This window comes from Triturus cristatus, chromosome 3_1 (genome assembly GCF_964204655.1).
Source record: "Triturus cristatus chromosome 3_1, aTriCri1.1, whole genome shotgun sequence".
Classification (NCBI taxonomy): Eukaryota; Metazoa; Chordata; class Amphibia; order Caudata; family Salamandridae; genus Triturus; species Triturus cristatus.
In genome coordinates this window covers 965,523,659-965,540,208 of record NC_140583.1, presented here as the reverse complement: position 1 = coordinate 965,540,208, position 16,550 = coordinate 965,523,659, and the positions used below count along the sequence as shown (strand labels likewise).

The window sequence follows — 16,550 nt, the reverse complement described above, 5'->3', positions numbered from 1 at the left end:
CCTGCGAGTCCGGCTCGACCGTTTCCTATGCACGGCAACGCTTCTCTCGCAAATATGTCACTTGGATTATTTAGGCAGGGTCGTCCCAGACCATGATGCACATCTTCTAAGCCTCCAGTGAAGACCCCCATACCCCCCTGTCCCAACGTGGCGATTATCGCGGGATTACCTAACGGACCAAGTTTTTACACACGAGCACCAACGTAGCATTCAAGAATACTTTACTCACAATACGGGGACCGCGTCGTCAACCCTGATCGAGTGGGACGGCTTCAAGGTGGTAGCCCGTGGCGAATGTACTCAGCAGAGAGTTGGGGTAAGGCGTACCTTGGAGCAGGTCCTTGAGAATGCGGAACAGCGACTGGCCACGGCCACTAAGGCCGCGGATCAGTCAGTAGCGGCGGCGACCCAAGTCGCCCACGCCAAATCAGAATATCAGGCGGCGTGCATGGACCTACGGCGTCACAATTTTCAGACCTATGCGACTCGAATGCATAAGGACCGTGACAAAACAGGCACACTCTTGGCATGGCTCGCTAAACAAGACACTGAAGTTCGGCCCATCACCGCAATCATAAATCTCCATGGCACCCTGGTACAATCTCAGGATGAGATCCTCCAGGCATTCTATCAACATTATTCAGCAGTCTACAATATCCCCTCATCACTCGACCCGGAGGCTGTCGACCACTTCCTAGACCCTCTCCCCCTCCCCCAGATATCTGCCGCAGACAAGACTGTGTTAGACGCAAATATACAAACCACTGAGATTATATGCGCTATACGAGCCTTAGCCCGTGGCAAAGCCCCAGGCCTCGATGGGTTTCCACTCGAATACTACGCCACCTTTGCCTCTCAGCTGACTCCTCGCTTATCTACAGTGCTGGACACAGCGCTCCGATCCGGTGAACTGCCTAGCTCCATGAGAGCGTCGGTGATTGTGACGTTCCCGAAACCCGATCGGGACCCCCAACTCCTAGCCTCCTATCGCCCCATCACACTTCTCACAGCCGACTACAAAATCCTGGGGAAAATCTGAGCGGATAGATACTCCCAAATTATACGCGCGTTAGTACATCCAGACCAGTGCGGTTTTGTCCCGGGTAGGAATATCCAGGATCAGATTGGCGATCGCTTCCCTCGACCGGCGGGCCTGATCCTGAACCTTGAGAAGGCTTTCGACACCCTAACATGGCAGTTCCTCTTTACCATCCTCAGGCGGGTGGGACTGGGCCCCACTCTCATAGCCTACACTCGCCTGCTCTATACCAACCTTACCTCCCGGGTCCGCCTCGGTCGCGACATCTCCCCGGAATTCGCGATACACAGGGGCACACGACAAGGATGCCCCATCTCACCTTTATTATTCGCGCTCGCTGTTGAACCCTTAGTTATCCGGCTTCGCCGGGACGGACAGGACTGGGGCATTCCACTCGCGGACGCCACTCACTGCGTATCCATGTACGCAGACGACCTTCTCATATATATACGGGATATTACGGCGGATCTCACCACACTCGAGACCGCCCTGACGGAATTTGCGGATGCCTCGGGCTTGAAAGTGAACTGGGACAAGTCAATGGTGTACCCCCTCCATCCAAACGCCTCTCCCCAGGACATTTGGATTGGTGACCGGAAAATGCACTGGGCCCCCGATACCTCGGGATTCGCTTATACCATTCCCCGGCTGACATCTTTGAGGGCAACCATCGTAGGGCACTTGCCAGTATACGATCCACAATTGGGTTCCGGGGGAGCCTCCCGCTGGCCCCGATCGGTCGGGTAGCTCTCGCAAAGATGATACTGGTCCCACGGCTCTTATATTACTTCACCAATCTTCCAGTGGTCCCACCCCGCTCCTTTTTCAAAGACTTAGACACACTCCTTAGCTCTCTAATATGGGGTAAGGGGCGACACAGGATCACGTTAGCAAAACTAAAACTACTCACAACACAGGGGGGACTTGGCGCTCCATCATTTGAAGCCTATTTCCTGGCGGCGCAGCTCCAGTGGCTTTCATATTGGACAGCAGAAAGGTACACATCTGAAACATGCACTGCCACGGGTCGTATATCAATACCAGAGTTGCGTCGCCTACTCCTACCGGGATCCCGTCCCACACAAACCTACCCCCTTCAAGTGGACATTGCCCGGAAATGCGTCCAGCGCATACACCGCATGACACCAAACTGTCCCCCATACACACCATTACTACCATTAGTCGGCTGGCCAAGACACGGTTTTTCACTCCTGCCATGCTCCAGGAATGGACATCCAGAGACATCGCCAAAGCAGAAATACTGTTTGAAGAGGGACAGCTCAGGTCGTACCAGCAACTTATGGACGACTATGACCTTCCCCCAGGCCAGTTCCCGCTTCACCGCCAACTCCTCAGCCACTACCGACCATATTAGGACCTCACACTGGGGGAGCCTCCCACACATCCAGTTCTTCACACAATATTACGAATGGGACCGGGTCGCAACTTTACCACATGGCTGTACAAATCGATTAGGGAACTGACACCCCCACTACTAGCACCCCTGCGGTCCCTCTGGGAGGAGGAAGCGGGACGATCATTTCATGATAGCGAGTGGGAAAGAGCGATAGAATTCCCCAAAAAAGTATCCAGGAACGCCAGTTTTAAGAATATACAGTTTCACATTTTACATACCTAACACCAGCGTGCCTACAGCGCTTCTACCCCGATACAACCTTCCTCTGTCCTCGTTGTCAAGCGCGGGATGCAGACTTTTCCCATATGTTTTGGACCTGCCCGGGCATTCAGGACTATTGGTCATCTATCCACTCGACACTTCGAGATCTCACCGGACTGGCCCACTTGACCACTTGGGAGGGTTGTGCGTTGGGCATACTCGGACGAAGGAAACGTCACAAAATACCAATGCGCTTTGTTTCCCTAGCTCACCTGCTGGCCAAACGCTGTATAGCTATGCACTGGCACTCCCCGTCGGGCCCTCCGATTGCGGCGTGGGTGGGGGTGGTGCATAAGTGGGCTGCAGCTGAGGAGGACGCAGTGCGTGAGGAAGAAGCTAAAGACATCAGCAAAGTCCCAATTTCTCTAGAATGGGCACTTCTATTACACCAATTCAAACAGTCCCAGACCCCGGAGGACCCGGTCACCGACACAACTACCCCTGACACCACACAGCTACCTGCTGTACATGCTCCCAGGGCAGGGGATCCACCCCCCCCCCGATTACCCACGCCACCCTTAGACCCGCTAGGCTCGCCCCCGCTCGCCGGACATACTGAACGGTCCTACACCAGCCCGCGCACCCAGCCCCTCCTAAGCGAGATGCAGCTGTACCGTCGAGTAGGTATCCGCGGACTCACAGCATTTGTCTGGCCCAACCACTAAGAACCCCATGGCACCTCCTAATTTGGTTCTTCCCCCCAGTTTTTCTTTCTGGCGAACACCTGCTACCACACATGCCGCATCTCTGCGGAATAAGACGCAAATGTACTCTCTATATTGATGTTGGTCAATTCTATTGCACATGTGCCACAGTTACTTGTACGGAATGTAACGTCTTTATGATTATAACAACAAATGCCAATAAAAAGAATTTACAAAAAAAATAAATATATATATATATATATATATATATATATATATATTTATTTTTTTAATTGATTCCCTGCTCTCTAAGTTTTTATGGAATAATAAAAAAATCTAGACTTTCCTTATCTTTTCTTCATAAAACTAAATCTCTGGGAGGAGTAAATGTTCCTGATTTTCGTATTTACCATAAGGCCTTTTGTCTTAGGCTAGCTTCTAAATGGCTCCTTCCCGAACCTTCACACTCGGAGGGGTAACAAAACTTTACGACACATGGTGGGAATACAGTAGATGACAGCATACATTCCATTTCATACAATTCGTCTGACCCAATTGGAAGGGATGGTTAGTTTGGCCCACAGACTCAAATAGGTGTCAGTCAACAGGGCTCGACAAATCCACTCGCATATGCGAGATAGAACTAATGAGGACGAGCTATTTTTAGGTCCTACTCGCCCTTTCTGGCGAGTAGGAAAACAAACTAACTTTTATCCTCTGTCTTTAAAAACGGAGCAAATGTGACAAGTTAACAAGATTTAAAGGCATTTTTATTGCTCACAAAGCTAATGAGCAATAAAGATGCCTTTAAATCTTGTTAACTTGTCACATTTGCTCCGCTTTCAGAGACGGAGGTCAAGTAGGGTGAAGTTAGGTCGAGGAGATTTTTGAAGGTACTAGACCTGCAGGACTAGTACCATTTTTCGAGCGCTAGTCAAGATTCAGGGGTACCACCGAAGGGTTTAGTATCCACAGGCCAGACCAACGCTATGTACAACGAGAACATCCAGGGGTGGTGACATTATACAATGTTGGGAAGTTATGCCTAGTTTGGCTAAAAACCTCGACACTATCCCAGGTGAAACAACACTTGTCCTTACTATCAGAAGACGTGGATTTAAGGGACTTTTCATTGGGTCCCCGAAAACCACGTTAGAAACGTTTCTTATACGCGGTTTATAATAAAATCTGGAAAATCTCAACAAGAGGAAGCAGCGGAGAGACTTTGTGAAATTGATAGAATTAACCTAGAGAAAGCCTTAGAGGTAGTTGATAATGGTATGACTACATTAACATCCAGGATTTATTCACTGGGCAAAATTTTAACTTTTGCTATTGATATACTAGAACAGGAGTTGTCCATACTACAGCACGGACAGCCTCAATTACGTTCTATTATGTTGTTAAGCTGGACGCTACAATCGTTGCGTTTCGGTAATGTGCCTTGGCGATTTATAAACAGTACGTCCTGGTACTCTGCATAGAATTGAACTAAGAAGTAAATAACAATGGCACAAAAAGGAGCAAAATATACAATGCTGCGTATTGAAAAACTGGATCAATTACCTTTCCCCGTGGCAGCGTCACCATCCACGAAATGGTTAATTCATGGCCATATAACATTACCGGTCACAACTTTCCAGTTTCAATATTGCCTAGAACAACAGGGAGGCAGATACGAGGCGATGGGTAAGGAATTCATCAAGGAATCTTGGGAATTGCTTACATATTTCGATGCAGGAGTGGAGACATGGAAGAGTTTGTAAGCGGTACAAACTGCAAGAACTCTAAGTGGATCTCTCATATGCCAGGATATCATGCTTCACAGGGCCTGTAATTGTTCAGTTGCAAACTTGTCCAGACATTTGAAAAGGTCCCCGGCTGCCGCGATTAATCCAGTGTTAAAGTTGCTCTCGAATGGAAGTTACTTGATGTTGAATGATCAAGGTTGTTGTGGGATGCTTCCGGGCATCTGATATCTTGTCACTGTATGCTCCTGGGTTACTTGTTGTATGCAAGTATGGTTTCCACCGACCCACACAGTCAGGGAGGCACCGTTATGGCCTTCATTGAATGTTTCTTTTATACAGTTTGATACTCGGAGCCAAATGAAAGCCATGCTTGTATAGAAAATTGTGCCCTTAACCTTCGCCCGAGAGACTTTTGCTCTTCAGGTCGCAAGGTCCGCAGCGGAGATACAGGCACTATTAAGAACAAACTGCCCTTTCCATTTTACAGAAATATTACAATGCATCTTTAACATGTCTGATACGAAGGGTATGGTACACCTATTTAAGACCATAGGTTCGGGACTGTTAAGCACCTTTCAGCCAGTCTTCGGAGTGATTCCAGCCTTCATACACTCCGCATTCGGAAGCATTTTTGAAGGACTTCCGCTGATCCTGTTACTAATAGCAGGAATCCTAATTGTAATTTTTTCTACTATGCAAAGGACGTCCCAGTCACCAAGGAGATGGAAAAAACGCTCTTGGCGTGCCGATAGCATGATCGCATGGTACTCCATCTGGGCACACCTTGCCTTCGAAAACTAAGCTTGGTTCCTATCGTTTCGACCAGTCTGGATTGACTGTTTTGCCTGTCCTCCGATGCCTGTTCTGCGGACAAAAATGCATGTTTGATCTCTGTCTAACACTTCCATCGGTTGCGCCACCAGACATGGATGCTTTACTGGACCCGATAACAGCCCATGTATTGCTGTGTCCTCAGCGTATTCCCATGTTGAGGTCTGCGTTATTAGAGCCACCACTGGACGCTTCCGCTCCTGTTGGAAAGGAGACCGGCTCCTCTACAAGCACTCAGGCCTTGAATGTCATACAGGCTTCCCCAGCATCAGCTGTGGGCAATACAGAAGATCATCAGTGCTCGATTGACCTGATCTGTGAGATGTTGCAGGGTCCGTCGTCTGCAATTGCAAGCAACAGTGATGTTGCATATCCCACACAGGGCACAAACATTTGGCTCATTGTGTGCTGGGAAAAATGTGGCCCTTTATCAAAACAACCAAATCTGGAATTTTAAAACAAGAAATACTTTTTGCTTCTGTTGCTGAGCAGTATGGCTTTCAGGCACTCATAGTTGTTCAGACCATCTATACGAACATATTTTTATAGACTTCTAATGCTTATGCTAGAATTTTAGCATTTTTTACGCATTCTTTTACTTATGGACTTTTTAATATTCTGCGTATTTTTAGAACTTAATTTAGTCTTTTAGTATGTCGTCTACTCGGATGAGGAGAGGGCATTTTATTTCATACAGGTACCCTGATATAGGCTAAGGTAGTAACCAGACTTTTACGTACATTTCCCCTGCCATTACACTACATAACGGTTCTAGTGACTGACCTTTTACCTAGTTACGGTACTGCTTAAATGACGTGGGGTTTTCTCCGAAAACTAGCCACATTCATTATGCATGAGGATTCTTGGAATCTCAGCAGGAATACCATCTCCTGCATAATAACTATATATAAGGGTCCTTCCTTCTGTCATCCTAGTCCGCCATGACACAGCAAGGTAGATCCCATGAGGGTACCACTTTGGTATATAAAAACCATATCTTTGCTGAAGCAGGAGAGGTGAGGAGAAAAAGGACTTCCATGCAGACGCAAGACGCTGAGGTTCCTGCGTGCAGACACTCCAGCTCCCAGTGGTCTGACATCCCTCGCAGGGTGTCCATCTCGAGACCAAGACGGAGTCCCACAGTCTCTCATTTCAGGTAATAGGGATGGCTTTATCTTAGGGTCATTCTTGGCTCTACACCTGCATACACGCTAGGTACTCTTAGGTACATCTAGTTAGGGTTGCATCGTAGGAGTATGCATTATTACTGCCATGTATTTTTATACCTGCCTGTATTCATTGTATTAGCACTATGTTAGGAATCTACCATCCTTTTACTCTATTGGTGCTTATAATCATTTATATCTGTTTGTGTCTTATGGTTGTTTCAGCACACCTATTTTATGCTAGAATGTTGCTGGTCAATAAATGCTCAGTGAACACGTCCCCACGGTTTATTCTGTGCAAAGTGAGCACAAGTGACTGAGCGAAAGGTACTGTACTGTTTCCACTATCCCAGATGGGACAGAGTTGTCATGTTCGATAGTTGCCAAGAACTATTCTCTCCTTGGTAGGAGGAGTATACACTGGCACTGTGAGCCAGTTGGTCTCCAGGTAAACATACCAGGTGGCGGGGGGGGGGGGACGGTGACGGCATGGGGGGTGTCTGGAATCAGTCTGGACACCAATCCCACAGTCTATGTTGTCTAAACGTGCAGATCCTATTTAGGTTTATAGGAACTACACAACACCATTACATAACTGTTTGTAATCTGGCTTTAAAAATAATCTTATATTTGCGGAACTAACATTTTCCTAGAACTTTCATCAGTGCTTTATGAAGAAACTAAAATAAAGACATATCTCATTCAAATGATTTATATCATTATCGATCTTTACTTTCTTACAGAGACAGGTTTTGTGACAGCTATTTACCTTTCTTTAAAGCTTCAAGGAGAAAAGCAAGGTTTTCTGCAAAGCTTCCCTAGAACAAAAAAAAGATTAATGTTGAAATGTATTCTTAATGGTGTCAAAATCTTCATTGTCAAATACAACACCCACTATACACACTGCCGCATTACATTTTAAGATATGTTCATTTTGCAAGACAGAAACGAAGGATGTGGGTAAACCACTACAGTTCCTTAATACACCATCAGGTCATTTAATAGGATATCAAATACATGAGCAGGCATCCATTTATTAGAGCAACAAAAAAGTGCACTGTTTATTTTCTGGTAGGATTCAATGATTTATTAGATCATTTTTGCAAATATTCTTAATTCTTCCTCAATAATAGCGCTCCCATTTTATTTGTGTTTAAGATGTGAATAAAAGATAAACACTAGAAAAAATTTTTTTGCAATTGCACTGGAGAAAATAGTATGATTTATTATTTAGGAAAGTGGAGTGATAAAGAGGGAGAAGAAGGGGTTGGAATGTGAGTGAGGCTATGTTAGCTTTCCTTCGCAGGCACTACATCGGGTATCATTACATCCCGTTACATCCCAGGAGTTACATCAGGAGGTTTGACATCACAAGTTAGTGTCAGTCTTTCACTTAACAGTTAAGTTAGTTTTTGAAGTGTCTTAACTGGAACAGTGTATATTTATGTTACCTACTAGCAGTCGCCAGTAGGTAGTTATAGTTAGGACCATGTTTCCATAGGAAAATCCTTTGACTTCCCTATATCTTTGGTGACGTCTGACGAATCATACACAATCTTTTTAAAACATTGTGTGCTGGTGATTCTTGCTGTTTATGTAAAGTTTGGGGCGGTCCGTCAAGAAGTAGCAGAGAAAAGATTTTAGACACGACTACAGCCCGAACCGTTGGATGGAATTACATCAAATTTGGCAGAAAGAACCCTTTTGTTATTTGGTGTAAATCTGTTCAGTAGTTTGAGATATTGAAAGACATCCAAATTTGGATATCTAAGGACGCAGATCCTTTAAGGCTCAGACAGTCCCCATGCTAAAATCTGATTGGATTCCAACACTTCAACCAGGAAGTGCTGGCAGCCATCTTTGGACTCTGCTTCAGACAAGTACCACAAACAAGTTTCAAAAAAACAAAAAGAAATAAGGGGGCAGGGTAGAAATACCCTGACCCCTTAGCTCTGGTCATGGGGTCCCAGAGGGACCCTGTCAGGGTAAAAATGCATTTTTTCCCAATTTTTGTAGTGGAAATGCAATGGAGCAGCAAATCCGAGACCTAATAAAAAGCCTGCGCTGTTCTGAATAGTGCCCCCGGGTGGGCCAGGTCAAAGAGGCATTAAAAAAAGGGGGGGGCATGGGGCCCCCTCCTAAGGCTCATATAGCCCCCGGGGACCACCACCTCACTGTGGGCTTTGTTTAAATTATGGAGGGGGCCGTGCGGACCCCTTCCCCCCCTGGGCTTCGAAGAAGTCTGGGGATCACCACCTCCCTGGAGCAATAAAATTAATTGCCAGGGCTCGCACGGACCCCCCCTGACCACCACCTAATAATAAATGATGCTGGGAGGGGGGCTATGCGGTCCCCTCCCGGGCCATACATCGCAACCTCCCATAGGCCAGCCCATGCTCAGAAGGAAGGGCTGCGCAACCGCCCCCTCCTGGAGCCAATTATGGCACATGGACCGCCACCCCCTCATGGCCAGCTCCTGCTATGTCCTGGGGTGCCCACCCACGGGACATAGCGGTTTGCTTTTGGTTGGTGGGAGCAGACAGCTCTCACCAAGCAAAAGCAAACATTGAAGTTCCAGCGGGCAGGAGCTGTTTTCATCTCTTTCCCTGCCTATAGACATGAAGGCACGGAAAGAGATGAAACTATTGCTTCTGCACACAGGGAGCTGCATTTCCAGCAGCTCACTGAGTGCAGCAGCAATAACAGCCACCGCAAGAGGCGGGGAGCCGGATGGGACGGCAGGGCCATGAGGCTCCGCCCCGCGGTCCCCATCGTGCACACTGTGTGCCCTGGATGGGACCAGGGCACCAAGAGACATGAGGGATGCCATTTGAGATGTCATCAGTAATGTCTCTGACCAGGTCATGAGTGATGGAATATGTAAGGTTATAATCAGTGCACTGCGGGGGCGTAAGTTATAGTTAGCACAGCTGACTATAACTGCTGAATTTCTCTGCTTTTGTACAAGTGAAATCTGAGCCTAACTATAACGTCCCTGTAACCATTGCTTTTTTTCAGTGAATATATCTCCTACTGGCGGTCGACCTTGTTTTCAAAGGAAAATCTTTTCCTGTTTTGCCAATAATTATTTGCATGGTTTGACGAATCTTCACAAAATTTTGAAACCTAGTACGCCGTTCACTTCAGCTGCTGTCTTTACAGTTTCAGGGTGACTTGTCAAGCGTGGGCCGATGAAAAAGAGGGGTTCCAAAACACATTTTTCTCATGCAATTTCCCATAGGGATTTTGAACATGACTACAACCCAAAACGCTCAACGGAATCACACCAAATTTGGCAGAAAGCTAGCTCTTGGTCCAAAAGGCGTGCTTTTTGTGATCTGGTGTGAATCCATTCAGTAGTTTTAGAGATATTAACTGAAAACCAAATTTGTATATCTAGAGATGTGGGTACTCCACGAATCAGAGAGTCCCTGTGCTAAAATTTGACTGGCTGCCAACACTTCCTGATTGAAGTGTTGGCGGCCAATCAGGAATACCCAGAACACCCTAGCCCTGGGGTTCCCCACCTGGTAAAAAAATAAAAAATAAAAAATAAAAACCTTTTATGAACCCCCTGGAGAGCCAGGTCCTGGGGGCATGCTTTTAAAACTGTAAATTGGAGGGGACGCATGTGGCCCTTCTCCGCAAGGGAAGTTTTACCCCCCCCCTCCCCCGAAGACACCAACTCCCCGGTGTTTCTTTTTATAACAGGAGGGGGTGAGCGGAACAACTCCTCAGACCTTTGAAGGCCCCGGGGAATACTATCTCACCAGGGCTTATGAATTGAAAAAGAGGGGGGCCTCGCGGTCCTCCCTCCTACTTCCTAATTGCCCAGGGACTGCCCCCCCCCCGGGCACAAATGTACTGAAAAAAAAGGAAGGGGGGCTGCAAGACCTCGCTCCTGGGCCATATTTGCCCCAGGTACCATCACCTCCCTGAGGCATGGCCAAATGCAAAGGGAGAGAAGGGCCGCGTGGCCCCCTCCTGGAACCATTAATGGTACTGGGGACCGTCACCTCTCAGAGCCGGCTTACTATGTCCCGGGGTGCCCACCCCCAGGACATGGCTGTTTGCTCTTGCTTAGTGGAGATTTCACAGCTGCCGCCAAGTGAGAGCAAATAGTAACTCCGCTCCCAGCAGAGGGAGCAGAGTTTTCATCTGTTTTCATGCCCACTATCAAACGGCCAGGAAAACAGTTGAAAGGATTGCTCCCGCATGCAGGCAGCTGCATTTTGTGCAGCTTCCCACGTGCAGGAGCAATGCCGGCTCCCGCAGGAGGTGGAGAGCTGGCATGGACCACTGACATTCAAAGACAGCCAATCACACACCCATTTACAGATCCATACAGCCACTCATACACCCATTCACAGACCCATAAAGCCACTCACAAAACCGGTCACACACTCACAATGCTACTCATGCACTGACTCACTGAATCTCACACATCCACTCACCAATCCAGACAGCTACTCACACACCTACTCACAGACTTGTATAGCCACTCACACACCCACCTACCTACAAAACCACTCACACCCAGTCACAAACCCATACAGCCCCTCACACACTCACTCGCAAAGGTTACATGTTACACTTAGGATATATCATTTTAAAAACCTTAAAAATTCACTTTAAAAAAAAATGAAATCTGAAGCCAGGTCGCCCTCTGGATGAGCCGTCCTCTTACACAACCATTTCCCTCATTAACTTTGAGCCCAAATTGCTTGGCAAGGTCCTGGACGATCGCCTGCGCGCCTCCATACAGGACTTGATTCACCCAGACCAGTCTGGCCTGATGCCATACAGGGCCACCAGACATAACATCCGTTGGGTTCATAATGCCTTGGCGATGGCCCATAAGCTGGGGCGCCCTGCAGCCATACTGCTTGCGGTCATTGACAAGGCGTTCGACTCCCTCAGCTGGGTGTACCTCTTCTAGCTTTTGGACGCCATCAATTTTGGGCTGCATTTTTAGGTCTATGTTCGACTTCTGTATACGGACCCCACCGCCTCAGTGCGCATTGCCGGTCACACCTCGCCTCCCTTCCCCAGCAGTCGCGGTACGTGGCAGGGCTGCCCTCTATCCCCTGTTATTCGCCCTGGCAGTGGAATCTTTGGCTGCGCAGGGATCCGGTGCGTCGGGGATTTGATTGGCTATTGTCGCATTCTGATCGCATTGTATACAGACGATGCCCTCTTTTTCATGACGGACCCTTGGTTTTCGGGATCGCGCATCCTACAGATCCTGAGTTTTTGGCCAGACCACTGGGCTTCACACTAACCCCTCCAAATCAGTCTTATTCCCAATGTGTGGCAATCAGGGTAGTGATAAATGGGCGGCCCAACTGACCCGAGCAACAGGGGGTTTTAAATACGTGGGTGTCTATATATCGCCCTGCACAAAGATCTTATGGGCTCACAACCTCAATCCCCTTCTCGCTGTTCTCTGTGAGGAGACGTCAGTATGGTTCTCTCTCCCGCTTTCTTTGTACGGGCGCTCAGCGATTTTTAAGATGGTCTCCATACCTAAATTACTATACCGGTTACAAAACTTCCCATACTACATACCAAGATCCTGGTTTGCAAACATTAATGCCATCCACAACAAATTCCTGTGGAATGGTGGGGCGGTTCGGGTGCCGCTCCAAACATGTGTGCAATCAACATACTATGGGGGTATCGCCCCAACCGACGTTTTTTTCTATAGTGCCGCCTCTCATTGGCTGATCATCAATGAATGGTGGTACACTTCGCCATCGGACCCTGCGTTTGCATTGGAACACGCAGCTATGGAAAGGGCCCCTCTCCTGCAGTTACTCTATTGTGCACGGAACCTCGATTCCCTACTCCATGCCTGCAGGACTGTAATCCTGCTCTGGCGGTACGTTGTCGGGCGGATGGGGTGGAACGGTCGGCTGACCCAGGCGACTCCCCTCTGGCACGGAACCCAGCTACGCCAAGTTGCTGCCCTGCCAGGATTTCACCAATGGGATGTGATCTGTATATCCACACTGGGAGATATCATGAAGGGAGCGACCTTGAAATCTTTTCAGCAGCTGCAGGTGGAATTCCAGTTGCATAAATCACAATTTTATACATATCTGCAATTACGCCACGCCCGGACTCCTACAATTCGTACCCTGGACAGCTTGCCTGAGTTCCACCCTCTCGAGGGCTGTCTCCTTATGGGGGACCTAGGGGCGCATAAAATTAGACAGGTCTACCAGACCCTGACCACACATTCCAAAACACTGCATAAGACCAGGCAGACGTGGCTGGACGATATAACAGACCTAACTGACGATGACTGGGCTGAGGCCTTGGCCAGCCCGTGGGGCGCACCTATGTCCTCTAGGTATCCAGTTGAAATATGTACATTGGGTCTATTATACTACACTCAGTCTTTGGAGGATGGGAGTCGTTTAGTCCGCCCAATGTTTGCAATGTGAGAGAGAGGAGGGAACCATTTTGCATACAGTGTGGAGCTACACTGCCATAATTCCCTTCTGGCGTAAAGTTTGGACGAGGTATTGGGTTGGGATCTTCCTTATGACCCAAAACTGTTCCTATTACATAGCAAGGAAGGGATAGGGGGAAACCGGTACAAGCAGCACCTGCTCTTCCTGGCCCTCACGAACGCTAAACGAGACATCGCCCGGTTATGGAAAGGGGTCTCCCCTCAGACGGTTGGGAAATGGAGAAAGGAACTAGACAGATGTATGGGCGCTGAACTGGCAGTTTTCCAGGCATGCGGTTGCCCCCGGAAACATAGGAAAATATGGTCCCAATGGGCAACGTATCGGGGTATTAGTCTTTCCCCCTTTCCCACAAACCCCTTGATGGCCATATTTAACACCACTCTTCAGATCATCCCAGACCACACACAACATATTAATACTGCATGTTTGAGCTCCCTTTTACACCTTTTTCACTGTATGGATTTGGGATCTGTCTGCGCAAAGTTTGAGATGTGTTACATGTTTATTGCAGTTAATAATACGTACCAACAGTGTATATCTGGATTACCCTGGTGTCAATGTCTTTCTGTAGGGCGTTTTCCCAACCGGTATTATCGAAAATCAATAAAATGTGTTTTAAAAAAAAAAAAGTGTCAATTAATTACATTAACTACATATACTACTTTTATTAAGAAAAACTAGAAATAAAAAGGGTGTGTATTTGTGTGTTAGCATTTGTAATACTTACCTACGAGCTAAAGGCACTCAGGATGTAACATATCACAATGCAATTGCTCTCAATGTATTTAAAACCAAGTAAAGTAATCACGGATAATGGAGAGATTACCAGTCAGTCTACAGTAGTACAGATAATCTTTCTTGCCAATTAGTCTCAATTTCAACCTGGTTCCACGGTTACAGGAAAAAAATAGCCTGAGAAGTTTAGTCGGTGAGCTATATTAAGGTGGTCAGGATCCTACCAATCCATGGTGGTGCAGAAAGCAAGAATGCACAGAGCCAATTCCTGAGCTAACTCTTGAAAATATTTCATGTCTCCATCGCCAAATTTCGGTTTAATTGTAGATGCTACTGTTCGTTTGACTGAATACTATTTTCTAGGCGGTCAATTTCCTTTTCAATAGGACTAGTGAAAAATAAAATAACTGTAGATTATGCTCCAGTATCTTACTCCTTCCTCTCCTTATCCTTTATTTTCCCTCCTCCTCACTCGTTAATCTTGCAGTACTTCTTTCCATTTCTGAAAACAGGAAATAAAGTTGCTTAAAAGCGTGAATGTGATAAAGTAGTGAACCATTGTCAAGTAAGATATAATTTGCTTACAAAGGTACCATTTTATAGTGGCTTTGAGTGGAAGCCTATTCAGACGACTGAAGGTACTCAAAAGAAACGAGAATAGGTCAGACTTTTGACTTAGCAAAGCAATTTCAGTGAATCCAGCATATTAATTAAATTTTACTTCATTTGTTTTCACCACTTGCCTTAAGCAAAGGAAAACAAGAATACAACGCGCATTTTTAAGGACCAATGACAGCTAGACAGTGCTTTCATGTAGCAGTGACTGACATTTAGCTTGGATCTCAATTCTACATATGTGTATAAGAGCAGCTCTCTGCATATTGGAATTCAGAAAAATGGAAATGAGAAAGAAGGTGGATTGAAATATGGAAATGAGAAGGAAGATGGAATTAAGAAAAAAAGGCAATGAGAGGCAAAGTGTACAGAAACTACCAATAACATTTGCGAGCATAACAAATTAGATGAAGGTGTGTTATTGTGTGGTCCAGTGTCCCTGAACCACTATTACCTTCATACGAGCACCCCACCCCATGAGTGAAGCATCGGTTGTAATTGTCACTTGTGGGATTGGGTCCTTGAAGGCTCTTCCTTTAAGTATGTTGGAGGTGTTCCACCATTGTAGAGCCTGATGGTCCTTAGGTGAAACCAACACTAGATCGTCCATGCTGACCCCCTTTGTGACCATTGGGATTCTAAGCACTTTTGGAGGGGTCTTGCATGTAGCCTTGTGTTAGTTACTATTGCTATGCATGAAGCCATCATCTCTAGAAGGTGTGTCACTATTTTGACTGGTAGGCAATGATGTGGCTGGAAATTTTCCAGTTGGTTCTGGAGATTGATACGCTTTGGTGGATTGGGGTATGCTGTCCCCAATACTGAATTGAGTATCGCTCAAAGATATCGCTGCGTTTGGAGATGAGATTTTGTTGTATTGGCTGTGAAGCCCAATTTGTGTAACAAGTTGATTGTGCTTTGTGTGTCTTTTAAACATTTGTCTTTGGTTGGACTCTTGATCAGGCAATCGTCTAGATATGGAAATGCGCATATGTTTTTCCTTCTTAATTTTGTTGCTAATACAGCTCTGCATTTTGTGAACACCTTTGGGTCTGTTGTCACCCCGAATTGTAGCACTTCGAAAGGATAGTGACATCCACTTGCCACAAACAGTAGGTACTTGCGATGTGTCAGGTAGACTGGGATGTGGAGGTAGGAGTCTTTCAGATCTAAGGTAGTAATGAAACCGCACTCTTGTAGTACGGTATCACGTCTGGCAAAGTCACCATATGGAAGTGTTCTGACAGTACGTATCGCTTGAGCAGATGTAGGTCTAGGATAGGTCGTAGTGAGAAATCCTTTTTTGGTATGAGGAAATAAAGGGACTAGACTCCCTTGTTGAGATGTTTCCTTGGGACAGGTTCTATGGCCCCTTTTAGTAATAAGGCCTTTACTACTTCCTTCAGCACATGTAGATGCTGTGGATTTTGCATGTGTCGGTTTGACTGGATATTTGTGGCTGCTGAGTTAGTTCTAGGCAATATCCCAGCCGGATTATTTGAGGTACCCTTTGGTCTGATGTTATGTATGGCCACAACTGGTGGAACTGTTGTAGCCTTCCCCCAACTGGTGTTTTGTGATTGGGGGAAGTGTGGGCAAATCACTGTTTAGG

The 16,550-nt window shown here is 46.7% G+C and overlaps 1 protein-coding gene across 2 annotated transcripts in view; it reads right to left on the bottom strand.

Annotated features, from left to right (window-relative positions):
- Nucleotides 1-16,550, bottom strand: part of ORC4 (origin recognition complex subunit 4) — a 359,395-nt gene that overhangs the window by 237,502 nt on the left and 105,343 nt on the right. For both annotated transcript variants that reach the window (XM_085645614.1, XM_085645615.1), the window contains one exon: nt 7,879-7,927. In XM_085645614.1, the coding sequence (XP_085501740.1) occupies nt 7,879-7,927 (49 nt within the window). The remainder of the gene's footprint in view (nt 1-7,878; nt 7,928-16,550) is intronic.